Source organism: Phoenix dactylifera, chromosome 9 (genome assembly GCF_051530095.1).
Source record: "Phoenix dactylifera cultivar Ajwa chromosome 9, Ajwa_hap1_PhDact_Kaust_v1.1, whole genome shotgun sequence".
Lineage (NCBI taxonomy): Eukaryota > Viridiplantae > Streptophyta > Magnoliopsida > Arecales > Arecaceae > Phoenix > Phoenix dactylifera.
Genome location: NC_143198.1, coordinates 286,620 through 307,059, shown reverse-complemented (window position 1 = coordinate 307,059; position 20,440 = coordinate 286,620). Strand labels below are relative to the sequence as shown.

General features: G+C 38.4%; 2 protein-coding genes across 2 annotated transcripts; both read right to left on the bottom strand.

Annotated features, from left to right (window-relative positions):
* Positions 1 to 3,331: 3,331 nt before the first annotated feature.
* Positions 3,332 to 8,034, bottom strand: LOC103712032 (polyadenylate-binding protein 7-like). The gene is made up of 10 exons (XM_039117308.3): positions 7,463 to 8,034; positions 6,445 to 6,563; positions 6,135 to 6,328; positions 5,751 to 6,010; positions 5,511 to 5,617; positions 5,222 to 5,411; positions 4,852 to 5,144; positions 4,569 to 4,715; positions 3,979 to 4,167; positions 3,332 to 3,855 (listed from the first exon to the last, which is right to left on the bottom strand). Exons 1-10 carry the CDS (start codon positions 7,650 to 7,652, stop codon positions 3,664 to 3,666), a joined length of 1,881 nt encoding a protein of 626 aa, XP_038973236.2. The 5' UTR covers positions 7,653 to 8,034; the 3' UTR covers positions 3,332 to 3,663.
* Positions 8,035 to 10,672: 2,638 nt separating this feature from the next.
* Positions 10,673 to 20,217, bottom strand: LOC103712031 (Eukaryotic aspartyl protease family protein). Its single transcript, XM_008798407.6, has 10 exons — positions 19,644 to 20,217; positions 18,995 to 19,124; positions 18,539 to 18,798; positions 17,510 to 17,737; positions 15,374 to 15,536; positions 14,603 to 14,676; positions 14,380 to 14,476; positions 14,191 to 14,257; positions 11,351 to 11,422; positions 10,673 to 11,251 (listed from the first exon to the last, which is right to left on the bottom strand). Exons 1-10 carry the CDS (start codon positions 19,931 to 19,933, stop codon positions 11,085 to 11,087), a joined length of 1,548 nt encoding a protein of 515 aa, XP_008796629.3. The 5' UTR covers positions 19,934 to 20,217; the 3' UTR covers positions 10,673 to 11,084.
* Positions 20,218 to 20,440: the final 223 nt, after the last annotated feature.

Below are 20,440 nucleotides of genomic sequence, written 5' to 3'. Positions count from 1 at the left end.
TATTTGACCGTTGAATTTGAAAAAGGAAAAAGTTGTCGAGCCGCTGGTAACTATTATTTTTTTGTCATAAGAATACGTAACATTCCAGTCTTTTGAAAGTATATATATTTATGCTGTTCGCAAGCTCTTGGAAATAACAGTTATTTCAATCCCCTGGTAGAAAAAAAAAACCATTATTTGCTTGCTCCCACCCATCTGAGTTACAGGAAAAAGTACCAGTTGTTATATTGAGCGTTATGATGGCAATTTGAAGATTGGAATACAAACTTTAGCATCTCTATTTACTTAAACCATTGTTAGAACATAATCATACAATTTCATAGAGATTTATTTTTTTAATTAAAAAGATAGCATCTCTGTTTGCCTAAGGCCCTATTATTCATCGGTAATAATAGTTATTTCATCTGATATGGATTTTTTTTTTTGGAAAAATATACAGTTTTATATAAATAAACGGTGAGAACATGTTACTCGTATAACTCAAAATTTCCATTGGTTAAAGACTTAAAGTATGTAATTTTGTAGAAAACCCCACTCTCGTAGCAAAATTTAACTTGTGCTGCATTTCATTTGGCTCTCGCACGCTCGAGCTAACACCTTTGCATCTTGGGCTGGTGAAGTGCTAAAATCTATAAGGTGGGCCTGTCTCTTTGTTTGCCGTGGAGATGGTACCGACAAAACATACACCATGCCTGCGATCTATAAGGTTGGGTAAACGATGCCGTTAAACTCTTGGCCTGGTCATTCTTTTTACCTTGTTTTGCTTGCAGTCCCTTTCCCAGCCACCACGAAGGAACGAACGAATGGATCTCTGTGACGCTATGAAACTGGGGTCCCAAATATGACCAATGAGCTCCATGGTCCTAGAGCTGTCGATGGGCCAGGTTAACCCGACCCATCACCCCACTGACCCAAGATGCGACTGCGGTTGTAAATCTCAATTCTATTTTTGTTTTATAATACAAAAATCCTGAGCTTAAATAATGAAAATTAGGTCATGAAAATTGCGATCCATGTTTTTTTTTTTCTTTTTCTTTTTTTTTAAAGTTGAGTTGATTATGTTACAAAAAGCCCAAAGCAGCGACCAAATAACTTATACGAGGCATATGTTGTCCAAACATCAGTCGAAATATGTCAAATTGCGATAACCATGCAAGAGAGTTCGGAATCGAGATTACGAATCAGCTTGCAACAGTTGATGCCCGAGTTTCGCCACCTCCAAGGGTACGTTACTTGTGATAATCATGTTTACTTGAGATTAGTTTACCTGCACCAATGTGGAATCACTTGTTTTGAATGCTTCAGCTAAAATATCATGATCAACAAGGTGATGCGAGTTTTCTCCTTGTTTCTATCTTTCTGACCGCTTAGGTCTAGTGGGGGTCTGGCTACTTGGTTAATGCATAGCCACCTGCAGATGTGGATGGATTGCTAAGCAGGTGCTGAATCGGTATACATCATTTGATGAATTAATAATGGTGCATTAATTTAAATCATGGAGCACTTTCCTAGCTCGCTTACTATTTTTCCTGCATGGGATTTAGATCTCTTAGTGTTATTGCAGGAGCATGCAAGGAAAAATTGTCATTTTGCTAGAAAACATACATGTTCCATAGCAAACACAGAGGTTTCCCACTAATTTATCCTTTTTCTGTCCTCATTTTTCCATTCGTTGTACAATTTCTCAGGTGCCTTTTAATTCTAATGAATTAATATTTTTAATGAATTAATGCAAATTTTTGGAAAAAAATTTCTGCCGTTTTTAAGGCATGACCTTTTCTGCCCCAGTTGATCTGTGCTATGTATTTTTCCAGTGCAGCATCTGTAATTTTTTGCTTGATATGCACCTATAGGCTACAGTCATTGTGCTTGTGATCAATCTGCATTTTCCTTACCGTTGAGTTAATCCTTCATGGTGAATGTGCAGAAAATGGTTAATGGTGGCAGAGTAGAGTACTGGACATGTTTGAGTTTTTACCATGTAGCTCAATTAAAATATTTGACATTCTATAAGGCTGAGATCTCACGGTTATTGCAGCTTTTTTAAAATCCCAACTTTTTTATATGGGCAATAAATAAACCAATATGGTGATTTATGTCGGCATCGGTCACCCAGCAATAAAGTCAAGAAATCAGCTTCTTGCTTACCTAAAAAGAAGTTTTCTTTATCCCAAAATTATTTAAAAAAAAAAAAAAAACCTTGCATACCCAGGACACAAAGATAGCAGCAGAATAAACAGAACATTAGTTGCACAAAAATTCTCAACCTTCTTCTGATTTGCCAACAACATGGGATAACTGCCTTTAGGATTAAAAAAATATTTTCTAATAAGGCTGGAAAATCCCAATTTTTCATGTCAAAACTTATCTATCAAATCATTTCACAATTCTGAGCACCCTCAAGCATGTGAAGATCCAAATAGTAATCAAATTAAAACAACATATTCATTAAGATACTTGCATATAACCTTTGCGATCCACAAGATATAATATTTTTATTTTTTAGCTATTTTTGAAATATAAATTAGCAATATAATAAATTATAATAAATAGAAAGCTCCAATAATCAAAATTTTGGTCGCATATTAAATTATAATTAAGTACCAGCAACATCCATACCAATGTCCATATAAATACCGTTTGCGGTCATTATTAATACTAACCACATGTGATGGACAGGTACGATTTTCGCAATATAATAATGTAATAAATTATAATATACTAAAGACAACAATAGTAAAATCGCCACTGCACATTAAATGATAAACATTAATAATAATCAAGCACATCAATTTAATATTTGTTATATATTAAGCAATGAACTTTCATGATAACCGAATACACTAATACTAATAACATTATGATCGACATTCATATAGCGAATGAAGAGCTTAACACAAGCCGAGCCTTCATACACATGAAAAACCGAATCTCGACATTTTTGATATTATAAATAGAAACTCTAGCTACACACATGAACAATATTCAGCTCTTGATAATGTTATGAGACCATCATTACCACCCACAACCATAACAGCAAAAAACTATGAATTAGCAGTAAATTACCACCCAGGTATGCATACACGGAAGAAATGCAAAGACAATAAGCAATCAAGGATGTTAGCCGGGACTGCCAAAGACCATATGTCCATCACACTGCTGAGAATAACTTTCAGAAAGATCATCAAGGTATATAAATGGCACCACTCTTGCCCCCAAGTTATGTATCAGCTTATCAGGTGACGTTGAGGGGCAATTTGAACACACAGTAGAAACTCCAAAAGCATGACAAGCATAATCATCATGTGTAAATGCCAAGGGAGGCATGGCATCAATCCAAACATGAATAAGCTAATTATTGATTGGAAAAATGCATCTAATTGTTCATAAACTATGCACAATCCAGAAACATAAGAGGTTGTATAACCAGTAACATGTAAAGAAAAAAGAAAACAGTCTTCGCCCTTAGATGGTCAGTTATGGTGATAATGAGAGATTCTAAAACAACTATGTCTACTGTCCTATGAAGCACATCAGATAACTTCCAAATTCTAGCAGCAAAACGGAGAAAGGCTCACTAATAAAAATCATAAGCCCTAGGTGCAGAATACAAAAGATAATCTGTAGTTCAAAAAAATGATATTCTCAGAATCTGTATTCCTTTCAGTTGACTGCAACTGACAAGTAATTTGGGCGGACAGAATCTTGACCGCCTACTTTGGTTTTGGAGAGCTTCAAGACACCTACTGCTTCTTCCACTTTAGCAGCCAGTGATTCTGGTGACTCCAACAGCAGAAGCAATTCCGAGTTGTCCATCTCCAACAGCATTCCAGTAATTTTAGCAGCAAGATCAAACTAAACAGTACAAAGATAAAAAGTTAATGCCAGAATTTGCAACAACATGAATATTATGTATGAAAACACAAGATGGAGAAAGCATCAAATTACTCATAGAAACAAAGGACAACAGAATACCACCTTAAGTTTTTCAACCAAGGGGAAGAGGCGTTCGCCAAGCATCTGTTTTTGTTGCTGTGGGGTAGCAGCAGCAAGCAGACTGCTGAGCATCTTTGTACCTTCCAAGTTTGAAGCACCAGGTGGAACCACTGATCCATTATTCATTTCAAGCCGGTGTCCATTTGGCACATACCTGGTCTGCCCAGATCGCTGTCAAGATGGAGACAAGACGTGTTAGAATATCACATGAAATTATTCCATCATCGCATTTAGCATGTAACAGTCACAGTATACTGGACAAAAAATGACTTGAGGACAAGCAAATCATGAATTATGGTACATCTGTGCAGTGAAAATTTCAATTCTTAAAAGTCAAGCAGATATGAGATCAAGGCACCAGAGACTGCTTCTCATTTTTACTTCTTTCTAATAGATGAGGTACCACCAGAAAATGTCGATTCAAGCAAGGGATACCTAGCATGATGCCTTCAAGCATTTATGTATTATAGTGTCACTGGAATGCTTCAAAGAACAAACATCTTAGACTGTACATCCCTATAGTATTAAGATAGTATAAATAAAACTTAACAACCAAATAAACTATAAGTCACCTGCTGACTGTTAAAATCTTTGGAAGAATTCAAATGGCTTGCTTGTTGCATATGTGGCAGGTATGGAACAGACTGTCCAGACTGAAGCAGCATCGATCCATTCATCCAACCCCTATTTTGTCTATGTTGCCTTGGAGTATTTGGCATCTGTAGGGCAAAAAAAAAAAAAGAGTTCCACCAGTAATCAAGCAGCCTAACCACAAGAGGAAAAAACTTTCAAATTGCCCATTTATCATCATAAGTGAACTACAGTTCATATAAACTAAAATATTTGTGCGCGTACCACTGGAAGTGGCATTGGTTGGAAAGCTGGCCTCGATGGAGGAACAAATCCACTGGGCCTCCATCCAGGTCTAAGTCCAAAAGGTTGATAAACAAGGCCCTGCCTTGGAGGAATTTGTGATACAATACCAGGAGGAGTGTAGTAAAGAGGGGGATACCCAGCAGGCATAACAGCAGTTGGAGATCCTGCCAATGCTGCCATGCGCTGAGCATATTGAAGCTGCAATTGAGCCCGTCTTTCCTCTTTCCTTTGGGCAATTGCAACATAAAGAGGCTTTCCATAGAACATATATCCTGCATAAAACCCATGCGCTTAACATTATTATTTGAACCTAGATGAAAAACAGAGAGTAACCTGCAAGAAAAACTACCATGCAGAGTGTTCACAGCTTTGTTGGCTTCCTCTGGACTACTAAAGCACACAAACCCAAATCCTCTACTTATTCCTTTATCATCGCGCATAATTTTTGCAGAAGTGATGTTGCCACATTGGCTGAAACATTCCCGCAGAGCATTATCATCAATGGCATCATCAATGTTTTTGACATAGACATTTGAGGCCTGAGCAAAGAATACCAATTTCTGGTCAAACCTACAGAAGAGACAGAAGGGTACAATAGTTCAAGTAAATGACTTCCAAAAGAGCAAAGCATATCCTACCATGTTTTCCCTGATCTGCTCATTGCGCTTTTCTTCATACAAATGCCGCAAAATTTGCTGTCGCTCTGCTCTCTTCTGAGCCCTTGCCACATACAGGGTCTTGGATCCTACTCAACACAGTTAGTGCAGAGAATAGATTTAGTAGATGATCATCTTATACTTCATTTTGTTTTATATATATATATATATATATATAAAAAGGGACAAGGAAGAATTCCCGGTTGCTCCTAGTAGGCTTACCAAGTTGAACTCCGTTCATAGCTTCCGTCGCCCTTTTCGCACTATCAGGGCTTTCAAAGTTCACAAACCCAAATCCCTTTGAGTTTCCGTTATCATCTTTTGCAATCATCACATTAGATATTTTACCAAACTCAGAGAACTTCAGTTCAATAAGTTCTTCTGTTATGTCCTGATCCAGATTCTTCATGTATAAGTTAGTATATTTAGCTTCAGGGCTCAGCACTACACGTTCACTCTTTTTAATGAAATTCCCAACATATCTACATGGCACAAAAACAATCAGATAGCAAAAGGAAGCCCTAAAAATAACGGGTGATATCAGTAAAATAGCAATCACATAGAGAAAGCAAATGCTATAATAATGATTGAAGACTAGTTGCCTACATTTGCTTGCCTTCGACAGTGGATCCATTGAGTTTCTCAATGGCAGAATCTGCCAACTCTTGGTTGTCAAACTGAACAAATCCATACCCTCGGGTTTTCCCATCATCATCTGCAGCAACTTTACATGACAAAATGGTCCCAAATCTCTCAAAAATCTTATGAAGCCTTGCATTATCAATGGAGTCGCTTAGGTTCTGCCAAATAAAATAAACTTGAATCACATTTCAAAATGCATCAAAATTGAAACCCCTGAAATAATAGTAGCAGGAAAATAGAAGAAGAGTATCCCGTCATAATTCCTTTGGTTTACCTTCACAAACAGATTTCCAAATCCACTTTTCCTTGCATCAGGATCCCGTTGGGACCACATAATTCTTATCGGTTTACCATTCAAAAGAGTGTGATTCAACTTCATGAGAGCGTGCTCAGCTACACAAAAAATAAAACACGACAAAAAAGCAAACGAATTCACAAGAATCCATGTATCATTCCATCAAATATTGGAAGCCATTGCAGGAACTAAATTTAAGTAGAAAATAAACTCTAAACAATACATATCATGCGACAGAAAAATTCTCTGGATAACTTACAATCAGATAAAATCAAAGACGAGAACTTACAAAACCAAAGGAAAAGGGAAATAGACTGCAACTATTCAGCAGGAAAAAAAAGGAAGAAGCAATATAAAAATATGAATCCGAGAACAATCTGATAAGGAGATCCCACATCATTGTACAGCTGAATTTGATACAACTAATCGCAATCCTGGAAAAAAAAAAAATTCATAGCCATGAAGAGAAAGACCGTGTAGATTAGGAAAAAGAAATTAAGGGGAAAAAAGGAAAAATAATCAATAAAAGGACCAGGATGCAATAATCCTTGATTATTATCACCGACAATATTATCCTATTCCGAAAAATAATCTATATATTCATCCAAAAAGAAATACCAAGAGAAGACATAACAGCGAGTACATCCCACTGAAATTAAAAAAAGAACTCAAAACAAAAATCAGAAGGCAGCAAGCAGTAGAGAACGAACTCGGAGAACCCATCAGAATTAGAAAACACAAAGAAAATAAGGGAAAAGCTGAAACAAAATAACCAATCGAGAAACAAGAACATGATGCAACGAAGAATCACTCGATATTTTCCAGCACGAAATCCAATCCAACCAAACGAAACACTCAAAAAATGGGGAAAATCCCGGGGGAAAAAAACACAAAGCACCGGCGAACAAAAAACAGAATCCAAACCCGGGCAAGATCACAAGAAGAAGGAATCCAAAGCAAGAACGGAGAAAGGCATCGAGTAATCGAAGGTGCATACCATCCTGCGGGGAAATGTAGTTGACGTAGCCGTAGCCGAGCGAGCGGCCGGTGGCGGCATCGCGGCATACCCGGACGGACGTCACGGGGCCGACGGAGGAGAAGAGCTCGAAAATGTGGGCGTCCATCACGCCCCCGTGGAGGTCCCCGACGTAAAGCGCCGGAACCCAGGCCATCGGAGGGACCGCCATCGCTCCACCAAAAGAATCCAACAGAAGGAAGGGAAAAAAAATCTAGAGGGTTAGGATTAGGGTTTCGGAGGAGAAGGGAGGCGGCGAGGAAGGACGGAGAGCAGCGGAGTTAGAAGATGATGGAGATTTGCATGGGGCGCGGGAGTTTGGAGAAGGGACAGTTTTTGTGATGGTGTATTAATATTGTTGTTTTTATTATATACGGTGGTGGGGGGTGAGAGAAGGTGAGAAGGGAAGCGAGAGAGAGAGAGAGAGAGAGAGAGAGAGAGAGAGAGAGACTTCGTCCACCCGAGTGGCCCTTTCTCCCCTCGCAGCCAGATTTTAACCACAAGCGGCGGCCCCCCTGCCCCGGACCAAGTCACAGCCCCGAACCCTAGCCCACTCCGAGTCCAACTCTCCTGTTCTCCTTCTAATCTTGCCGTGCTGCCACGCGGCGCCATCTCCCCCTATGGCTCTTTCGTTATATCGTGTCTTCGTACAGCCCGGAGGGGGGTCGAATTGGGTCGGTTTGCATCCAAAGCCGGGTTGGAATATGCTTGGCCCAATTCTAATTCAAGAATGCTTCGGATTGAAGGCTTGGGTGACTTGGGCACAATGCAAATTCCAGGAATAGAATTCCCAGTTGGTAACAAACTGCAGTCCTAAAGCTTTTCAACCAATCCACTCTCGACACGACCTGCTCCGGATTGCGTTTGAATTGGAAATTTGGAGTGTGATCAGGTGTAGGTGAGGTGGCCGTGTTCGCCATGGGCTTCGGTTGAGTTTAGATCGGATATTTATGGTTTTTGCCGGTTGTGTTTATAGTTCGATCCAGTTTTTTAATTGGGTTTGGTGTGTTCTTTTATAGGTTTCGTAGCTAGCTTACGTTGAGTTTGGATTTGATATTTGATCGACTCCGTTGGTGGATAAGCGTGACAAACTGAAGCAAGTGAAGGGAATTAGGTCTGGATGTTGCTTCGCTGGAAATAATGTGTCTTTGTCGATGACGGTAGGCGGTGGAGAGCATTTGATAATAGAGTTTGAAGTTTGCACCACTATATACTCGATGTTTTTCCTGTCATTTGGGAAGCAATAGTTCCCAAGGTGCTGGCAGGAAAACAACCTTGCTGGGCAGCGAGAGAGACAATTTTGCCACGCGATGATCTTCTTGTAAATGCCGGATGTTCGATATTAATTATAATGGAGCTGCGCATTTGAGCGGTCTTGGATTTATATCAACTGACCTCGATCTCTGTGATCTCAGACCAGTAAAAGCTAGATGATCTCCTTGACAAACTCGCTCCTGATCATACCTATGGAGCGTTCTCCAAGGTAGATACATGTCGTAACAAGCTAGCGTAGAAGATACACGTCCAGGCTTAGTTGCTGACCTTCAAGGTGTGAAATTAGACTGTGACCGTCTACTATCATAGACATTCAGCCATCAAGCGGCTTATGTTGGCCCAACATAAAGGAGATCCACATGCCACGAGGGAGCAACACCAATGCTCAATCCAGGACTCTTATTTAAAAAGACTATTTAAGTACCTAAGATCTATCCAATGCCAATGCTCAATCCAGGACTCTTATCTAAAAAGACTATTTAAGTACCTAAGATCTATCCAATGAATAATTAATATGGGACTAAATATACACCTGCATGAATTCTTTCATATTTTTCTCGTTTAAGCTCTAGCATTCTCGTCAGGTTAAAAATTCTGATCCATTCAAATCAAATCACAAGTACCTAAGAATCGCTCTGATATTATATCTCATTCCAAAAAATTAACCGAAAAATATTATTTAAATTTTTTAATTCTATATAAATATCTAAAATTTATCGTGTCAATAACCAATGTAGGCTCTATAACTTGACCAGCAGATAGATGTCCGCACGTGCTTTCATACGGTTTGAATGAATTAGATTTGAGCCCTTGCTTTTAAGAGAGATGGTACGAAGTGGCTGCATTTCTGGAAAGCTCAGGGCATATGCTTCCATACGGTCAACCTCGCGTGCATGCATCCCAGCGACTCTTCAGCTGCACTCATAGGGAAACTCGGTCGCGAAATCGGATGAGGGTGGGATTTTGAATCCAGGCCCGTCGACCTTCCGTAAATATAAAGGTAGTACTGGTACCGTCCAAAAGAGTACTTGTCATGTGCATAGCACTTTCGTTATAGAAAGGCGTCATAAAACATCGTACGTCCTTGATTTTTTTTTTTAAGCAAAAAAAAAAAAAGACCCATTGGTCGGGCCATTTTTCCTGCCCAGGCCCGACCAATGGGCCTTTTTTCAATGCCCAAGCCCGAAAAATTTCAGACCGGGCTGGGCGGGCTGGGCGGGCCAGAAGGCCCGTGATCACCTCTAATTAACAGGTATGATTTTTTTACGTTGTCCTTGCCAATACCAATTTAATTATTTTCATTTTCGGCACAAAAATCTTGCATACTCGTGTACATCACTTTTTAAGAAGAGCCCACGTATACGACTACTACCAGTAAAATTGAAGATAGCTTTTATTTTGGCTCTACAATGGGAGGAAACCCAACAAAAGTAACTAAATTCAAGAATTTGGCATCCAATGCATAGTGACTTTAAGAGACGCCCTCAAATCAAAATATTGCATTGTATCTTGCATAAGGCCCATCTTGATATCATTTGATGTAAAAGTCAAACAATATTTTATGTTTTTTTTAAATAAAAAATTTTGTTTCTTCTCATATTAGGCAAATAGCATGTTGTAGATCATGTTTGCAGGTGTAGATTGTCGATTTAAAAGTTTGATCGCTAACAGTTCTGTCAGAAGGAGAGCAGACCAACTCTTTTTTCGGGCACATGCGAACAAGGGCCTACAAGGTTTAGGCTACATGCTAGGCCGCCCCCAGAAATAAATAATAATAATAATAATAATAATAAAAAGCATGCCTGCGTGATTCTATTCCATGCTTCTCTCGCATCATCCCTTCCTTGCTAATGTCGGAGATTCCGCAGTCAGTTAATTCAATATTAGCATTAGCATTATTAGCAAAACATGTAAATCTCGCACAAAAAGGTTACAGATCTATTTCATATAATTATACTGTTAGTCCTTTTGTACAGATCGTTCAAAGTCTGATAAACAGCATCATACCACCAAAAATAAAAAGAGAGTCTGAAAAGGAGCAGAAAATGGGGAGATCGCACATCCGCTGTTTGTCGAATGAGGGGGAAAGACTGCCATACAATTGTAGAGCTCATTACATATAAGCGAAGGAAAGAGGAATCTGCAGCAAGAAGGCTCTAGCAATTGACATAAATATTGACTTTAAAAAAAAAGACCAAGTTCTAAATACATCAATAAAGAATGGAATGACGATCCCCGTATCGTGTTCTGCTATCAGAAGATGTAGTAACGTTCGACAGTGTTTTGTGTGTTGTCGTATGCTCTGTCATCACAATCCCCGTATGCTCTGCTATCGATATAAGATGGCGAGAACAGAAATATATACAAAGAACACCGCAAGGCCGGTTGGCTGCCGCTTCCAAAATGCAGCGCGCCGTGAGCCACTAACATCCAGCTCACCGGTGTTGAGGTACTCGTTCTTACCAGACGACGTGGTTACATTCACCGAAAGAGAACCTGAGCGCCAAGGAACACAACCGGAGAGTTTATTTTTCTTCGAACAGGAGCAGAAAAGAAAATTAAACATAAGGATTTATATGTGATTGTTGCACTTACAATCGTAATTTCCCCAGCCTATCCGCTGATTTGCTAGATCGTAGACAAATATCTTATCTTTTAACACAAGGTCTGTAAAGACGGGAACGGTATTTATCAAGAACAAACAAAAATTGAGTATGAAAAAATAAAACAGCATAATACTACTGTGAAACAAAAATAATATTGTGAAAAACTTAATGTCAGGAGATTGGATTCTACCATACAAAGAGCAAACAAAATGCTGCGTGCCAATGAAATAGGTAAATACAAGAAAGGATTATCGGCTGGCCAGTATTACTCATATGATTGCAATGTCTAAGTATCCTCAGGTGTCGGGCATAAGGTGGCCTCCAAATATCTAGGCATGGGGACACATACATACATATATACATGTATGCGTCCGTATACACATACATAAATAAATGTGTTGGTGTGTTTTAATCATTACTTACAAAAAGAGAAACTTATAATTATATACAAATATATTTATATATATACAATATAATGATATTTCGTTTAAAATGTTCATACAAACGCAATACTTTATATTAAAAAATATGATGACATTTTGCTTTAAAAAGGTACACTTATATTGTACATAGAGGACATTCGTGTACAGAAAAAAATTGTGGACACTTTAAGTGAAGCGTCTGCTACTTAAAATTAAGAGTCCCCTCATGATACTTTTTTTTAAAAAAGTAATAAGTATCAGACACTTTTGGCTAACATCAGCAAGATATTTTGAAGTGTTCACCTAGGATGGCTTAAAAATAGAGGGTCTAGGTGCAGTGATGATTAAAGGAACTTTAGTTATATTAGATGAACAAGTCTAGCTTTTTCTAGGTATAGGCAAAAAATCAACTAGTAATGACGAAGATACAGAATAATATTTATACTCTCATAAACATGAACACCATGTATAAAATCTATGAACTAATAATAAACTAATGCTAATAGGTCATGCTGTTCATGGCATATAACCGTAGGAGCGGAGGCAAGATTTTTCTTTAAAAAAAGGGGTTGAGCGAAGAAAGCTATAATATTAAATGTCCCTATAACAATACTAGTATCTCTATGATAAAATATTTTTTTCTTTTATGTTTAAATTATTTCATATTTCTTTTATGTCTTCTTTTCATCTATCACAAGAACCTAATATTAACCATAAACCTTTACATCTTGGAATGTATAAACGCACAACATCTAGAGAAATGAATTAAGATACAAAATGGGTTTATCAAGAGACTTTGTTGTTTACTTACTAATTATGAAAACACTTTTTGGTCTTATTCATATGCAATTGAAACACAAAAAGATATTATTGGTAAGTCAACCACAGGGACCAATGGCCAAATATGATCAAGTAATGAAGCTTCTAAAGATGGTAATACAACGGTAAAAATACTGTTTTGGAGTATAACAGCAAAGGAATGTTTATTTCTTGAGTATGTGCAAACTCTCCCACCAAGCCCACCTCTCTCTCTCTCTCTCTCTCTCTCTCTCCATACTGATACATCTATGGAATTAATGTCTGTTAATTACTTCAGGAATGGATATGAACCATCATTTTTTCCATTAATGTACACATTGCCCTTGTTTATACAGTGTATAGGTCAAACTCAAGCAAAGAAGTGACAAAATTCACAATCTGGTAAGTTCCCAAAAAATACTCCTGCAAGTCCAAAGCTCTATTTTCACCAAATACCAAACGCTAGAAATTTTGATTTTTGTTCATTCAAAATCAGAACAAATATTATAGTCTCAGAAACCTAAAACTCACAAAGTACTCAAAACTCATCAAGATGAGAATCTTATTTTCTTCCTTTTCTTAAACTCTGTTCAGTCAGCATTTGGAATAAATCCAATTACAACCAGTAGATTGACTATGAAGCATTTGGTATCACTTATTTATAAAAAGGGAAGTTCTATAACTTTTTCTTCGATTTTACTTGATACTGAAAAGGAAAATCACTACATAGCCGAAGTTTAAAAAAGATAATATTAATAAGGTGAAAAACATAAAATGTTGAGGATGGAAATGTCAAACATGGTCCATTGCACTAAAGGCTTATTTATAAGCACTCTATAGGTTAAAGTCCAACTCAAAAGCTTGAACAAGAATGTGGATGGGCACATAAGTAAGGTTTTATAAATCCAGTGAGATGGAATTGCCTCAGTTTTTCGGCAGAATGGGACGCACCATCATCCCGCCCCGTCCCAACACTTGGGATGGGAGATATCCCAGGAGACGCTGATCAGAACATTGGGATGATGGCGAGACGATCCCCCATCTTGGAATCCGACGAGATGTTATACAGGGATTTGAAACCATGTATATAAGCACCACTAAAGTCGTTGCCCTATCTAATGTGGGTTTATTGCGCCTCTCAACACTCTCACATGTAACACCCTAGGAGGAGGGGTAGAAACTGAAGAGGGGAACATGTGGATTGGAAGTGAGAGTGTTGGAAGATCGGCGGGCAAGAAGGATTGTGGGCTCTATTACTATGTTAAAGTTCAACCCAAAAGCTTAAGCAAGTAGGTGGATGGGCCCACAAGTATAATACACACTACTAAAATTTCAACAAAATAAGCAAGTAGGGGGATTATTACCACTCTTTCAACAAAATAACATGGTCCTAAAATATAAAGTTCGCAACATGACACCTGATACATAATCAGGACTAGTACCATGTGTAACAAAAAAACTGAGAGAAAGAGAGAGAGAGAGAGAGAGGGAGGAGGAGCAGGAGGAGGAGGAGGAGATCTGCGTATCGATCAATAATGCAATAGATATAATTGTGCAACCAGTATGTTCTCACAAGATACAATCTGATTGAAAGATCTAGTCCACATACCTCCTAATATTGTTATTCCTTGACCCTGGTTTTTTTGCCAACCAATACACCATATAATAGCATTGTCCTGTACGCAGAGAATTGAAAATGATTTTAAATAAAATAAAAATTAATTGACAGGCTATGTGCAATATAACCATGCCATTGCGAAGAAGTAGCTAGTCTGATGAAGCATGTCAAGAAACTTACAACAGAACCCTGCTGCAAAAGATAGTCCTGAGGATTCAATGACATGGATGCACCACCCATAAAATTTAATGTAACAGAAGGAAATGATTCATCAATACTGTTATCAAATAAGAGATGTATTAGGATGATTAAACATTCAACAACTTAAATGATCTTTTTTAAAAAAAATAAAATACTTGAAAATTTGAAATGCTAATTTCTTATGTAGTAAAAGAAATAAAACCTGCTAGACGTAACAAAACACTGGTTTCCTTTTGAAGCAAAGGAACGTACTGATGACGACATGGAAGCAACTATCTGCAAAAAAATAGAAGAGGCACAGTTGGGAAAAATGGGGGAAAAGATTGCAAGACTAATGCACAAAATAAGTTCATGAATACATATCTTTCATGTTTACTTTACAATACATATGCATAGCAAAGGATGCTAAGAAGGATCTATTAATCAAATCATAATGTTAAACTTGGAAATTAGCACATCAAAGGAAACTCGGGCAGAAGAAATGAACAGTAAAACATTGAAGAACTGGTTGAGATCATTCAATGTGTGATGCTGGCTGTGGACAGTAGGAAAATGTAAAAGGTCTAAAACCAAAGGCTTTATCTTTTAAGAACAAGGTAGAAATGGACCGTGAAGTTTCAAAGAAACTAGCAAAGATAAATACGGGCCAAACAAAACAAAGGCAGGATAAGATTCTAATGCTCAATCTCCAAAAAAGAGTTCAAACAAATCTAAAAAATAGTTGGCTTAACTACATTAAAAACAATTAATCGCAACTTAGAAAAAAAAATCCTTTATTGTTTATTTAAATGTATTTAAGTTAAACTGACATATGTTGCATAAGGAAATGCAGACATGCAGAAACGGAAATACAACTGTGAAAGAAACTGATAATTCCTAACTAAAAGCCCCAAAGCTTAATCCATTCCTAAGAATAGTAGTCAGCATTGCACAAAACAAATAATAAAGCGTAAGAATTACACGTTAAACTCACTGCATTGACAAAAGGATCATAAGCTTCTTCTGCAAGATAAGCCAGTGTGGTGCCTGAATCAACAATTGTTCCTTGTGTATTTGATGTTGTAAACACAGAGGAATCAATGGGTACAGTTTGCCCATTGACAGCAATGCTCTCAAGATTCAAGTTGTAATGAGGCCTGGAAATTGAAAAAGAGAAAAAAGGGGGGAAAGGGGGTCATCATCTACAGATAGGCAGACATAACATCCGGATATAAGCAACCAAGAAGTCAGCTCCAATGTCTACTTAATAATCAATACAAAGCAGGCTATGCCAAGAACTTCTAAATGGCTAAAAATATGGCTCATGCTCTCCTCTTTCAAGGTATGAGAGCTCAAACCATAAATTGTTACCAGGTATTGAAAAATATTCAATAATCATAACTTTAATATTTTTTAAATTGTATCAAAAAAATATTTATATATAAAATTGTCCAAATCCTAAAATCCTGTTGATCAAGGTTTGTTGGATCTATAACCTTTTTAACAATGTCAGATTCTAAGACTCATGTACTTATAACTCTAGCACTATGCGTATGTCAAAGAAAATCAGGAACTATGCATAATGGCTGCACGTCCAGGTCAGGCTTAGGCGCTTAGCCTAGTTCACACTTAGATATGAGAGATGTAATTTCATCATCATAGATAAGAGAATTAGCTGTGTCCCACAGAAAACTATTAAATTAGAGCTCATAATATGTTGTTTGTATGCCAATGAAATACCAAAATTTTATGTGATAGTCTACATGAATTTATTATTGTAGATGGTCCAATCTAGCAGAATACATAATACAAATTGATGAATAAATTGCACAAAGAGAAAGATATCTACATTATTAGTTTAAAAAGAGAGTTTTGAACTTTAGATATGTTCCCGGAATAATTATCCATTAAATCTGTCCGCAGAATATGCTGGATGCACCCATCCTTTTCCTTCCTGCTTCCTTTCATGATTTGAGGATGGGACATAAGCCAGGAGAAAAAAAGATAAGCTAATAAGGCACTCACGTATATTTAACTAATGTCCCATCTAATCTCCCGAAGGAACGAAATTTTCCATCCCTAATTTTTTTCCCCTCATATTGAACTCTTCAATGGCCACAATCTAAATAGGCTCACACCTCTGTCCTTTTGATAAAACCATATCTCTCTTTCCTTATTAAATCTCCTCCTTTAATTGCTTTCTTCAATTTCCTCTCTTCACTAGTATCTTCCTTAAAATCTTCCTTGCTCTCTATCTCTCTCTGCACCCACTTCACTTCCAATTCTAGGCACCTATGCTCTTGTTTCCTACAATTGGACACTACCCAACCATCTCTCTCACTAATGGATTTTATTATTTTTCCCTCTCTTTGCCATTCAAATCTCTGTAATAGCATTATTAGTTGGTATGCCACTGTCTTGTGGGTTTGGGATAAAAGATGTGCCTTTGTACCATTCCTTTCCTATATACAACTGCCCAGCAATCTCTTCTCCCTCTCTCTAATGGATCTTGCTTGTTTTCATTTTTTTCTCTCTTTACAATCCAACTATCTTTAATAGCATCCTTAATTAGTATGTCACCAACCCTTGGGAAAGGTTTGAAAACCAACCATACTACAATACATACAGCACCGTACCGCAAAATGTGCCATGTCAGACCATCTCATATTGGCAAATCATGAATTGATATGAGGAGGTACCATCGTATGTGCCATGGTTCGCCATACCAGTGAGTAACATCCCATACCAAGAGTACCATACCTTACCAAGATTCGATTTCTAAATTTAATTGTTTCTTATTCAGTTTTGCAATGTTTTTGTTATTTCATCATGGTTCCTCAAACATGCATTACATGTGCCTGCTTGTTTGTTTGCTTGAAAAAAGAAGTTCCTCGATCATAATCAATAAAGCCTAAACAAGACAGGCCTTGCCATAGTTATGTTATAAACCTCAACAAATATTTTTTAAGCAAAATAAACCTCAAAAGATTTAACAATATCAACCATAACAAATAAAATCAGTAGATCGTGCAATATAGATGTGCCTATCCACACATAAGCAGTCATAACATTAAAAAGAATTCTAATGTCAATGGCATTAGCAATAATCATTGCAAAAAAGAGCACTTACTGTGATTGAATGAGTGGGGTATAGACGATCCCCGGTTCTACAATTTCTCCAAGAACCAATATGCCTCCGCCATTGTCTGACCCTTTCAAGCAATGAGAGAATATTTTGGGAGCCACACCTAGAGAGGAGAGCTGTGAAATGACAGACATATCATGCTGTCCAAACCCAAAAATCCCATCAATAGCCCTATCTGACTTGGTCAGATCTCCAGACTGTGAGTTGCTACATCTGTTTTAAAGATAATTCCAAAGCAATAAGTAAATCCAAGCAAATTTCATCCTCTGTTATCTGCTACCAATAAGAAGGAAGAAAAGAATAATGTATATTTAATTTACATGTCCAACTCATATGATGGGCACATAGTAATGCAGCCAATTTGCAAAACATTCAGTGTGACTTTTTTTATCAATCTTTCATACTTGATGATACGGAATATGACTTTCAGCATGGATAAATTATTCTATATTATCTAATTCAAGGAAATAATATATCTAAAACGTACAAATTTCTAGTGAGGAAAAGATTGAATTGGCTTCCTATTCCTCGGTCCTAGCTAAGGGGGATGGCATTGTTTAGTTTTTGAAATCAGCAGTCATAGGACCATGATAGAATGAAATGAAAAGAAATAGCAACCAGTTCCATTGATATTTCAGCAGATTGGCTTTTTGCAAACCCACTATTTTTGAGACTTCATATTTTTAGCTAGATGTTGATACATATGTCTCTCTCCTCAACATTTGTCTTTGTCTAATTCATGACATGCTGAACTAAACAACAAAAGGAAAGAATTTAAAGCAGTTTTCCTCCAATGTCTGCCTCATATTCCAAGGTGCATAAAACAAATGTAAAAGGTAAATTTTCTGTTGCAATTTCCGTGGATATCTATCGTGCATGGGTTACATGACTTCAATAGTCTATACTCGTCAGAACAGTAAGTCAACTATCCATCATTTTCTAGCAACCATCCCTGAAAATAACATAACGAAACAAAATCCAATGTTAACAGACATCCATCATGGGCACTTTTACCCGAAAACAATGGCAGCTGAAGAGTTCGCAGTCTGCTCATCCCCAGTGACTGTATCAAAGTATAGCATGTCGGACACATAGTATCCAGAAGTGCCGCTTCCATCACCATACTGAAAAGAGTAACTACACAGTGAGTTGTGAGAATTGGAAGTAGAGCAGACTGCCTCTCCACTTTGGAGGGCAGAGGTGCACCTATCATCCGAGCAAGTGATCCGTGATGTGGTGGATGACTTATCAGGGTCGAAGAACTCCAGTTCGATCTGCAAAGAAGGCCAACGATAATCAAGTTTTCTCATGGAGCTCAATGATGCAGTACAAACATCTAAAAATCAGGGCACATACGGAGTCCGTAACTTAAAATATTGATGATTTTGTGTAGTTTGGCGGTATTGGTATCAATACCATCTAAGTAATTAGAGGAGAAGAAAAAGGAATTGAGGGAATGAATGGCCTTACATTAAGTCCGCTGGAAGTTGGGCATCCATTACAAGGACTGCAAGTTACCCATAAGATATCGCTGCCTGTATCAATCTGAACATAGAATTCTCTTGAAGGGTTTCCCAATTTCACACGAGTAAAGTAAAGCCTAGAAATGAATACCCAAAATCAGGACGATTCCAGTTAAGATCAAAACTTAACACAAACCCATCACAAGAACCTTAAAATATGATCTTTCCTGCAGGCAGATCACAAAAGAGGCTAAAACGAAGCATAACCAACTGCTTTTTATGCCACAAAAACCGAAGTTTATATAAGCAAACAAAAGTTCAGCAAAAGACTCCATTCCCCATTATACCATACCTTACAGCAGTTCAGGATGAATTGATCTTGGAATATAAATTCCAAAAAAGAAAAGGTGAAATTTCGAAACACAAGGAAAAAAGAATTGGCGACTAGCCCAAACCATAATTTTAAAAGAAAATAGAAAGAAAGAAGAAACAGGGGAGTCCATCCATCTTCTCATCGATTGCAATCCCCAAGAAACCGAAAGAAGAAAAGGAGAGAACAAAAGAAAAGAGAAAAGAAGAGAAAAGAATCCACCCACCAATCTCCAAGCCAGACCAATAATTAAAAAGAAAAGAGACAAGGGATCTCAGGAAGTTACCCTACGGTGAACGGATTCGCGGATCCCTGGACGGAGAAATCCACGACCCCGGCGACGGTGGCCGGCGACGAGGAGGAGGACCCCAGCAGCATCCGTCCATGGCGGGCCCGGTCCCGAGCCTTGAGGTGCTCCAACGCGACCCCCCGCGCCGGCACGGCCCTCTCCAGCGTCAGCTTCGCGGGAAACCCCCCGCCCGCCGCCGCCTCCACCGCCGCCGGCGAGAACACGGTCAGGTGGGCTACAATCACCGCCGCGGCCACCAACGGCACGATCGCCGGCGGCGGTTTCATCTCCCTCTCCTCGGACCCCAAGAGCGCGAGAAAGAAGAAACTAAAAGAGCGATCTTCGGAACGAGAGCGAGCGCCGGTTCGAAAGAATTTTTATAGAGAGGAGAGAAGTTCTCTTTTCCTCGACTTTTGCATCTGAGAGAGGAGTTCGCAGAAGGCAAAGGAAAGGGAAAGGGATTACGTGTGCCGCGGCGCGCTCGTTCATACGTCCTCTCTTCTCCCCTTCCCTCTTTTCCGTCTCACTCGCATGATGGGTCTGACAAAGAGGGCTCGAGGGGACGTGGCTCCAAAGTATTGCGCTCTGATGACGTGTCTGTTTCTGGTTGGCCAGTTGGACTGCGAATTTAGGTCATTTAGATGGGTCCCGCTTTTATGTCTGCCATCCTGTCGCGCACAACGAGATGGAGTGCCAAATTGGTATTTGGCTGCTGGCCGTCGCTGGTGCGAAAGTTGATGGGATCGGGAGTTGGATAATAAACGGGTAATGATTGGTAAGTTAAGTTGAGTTCC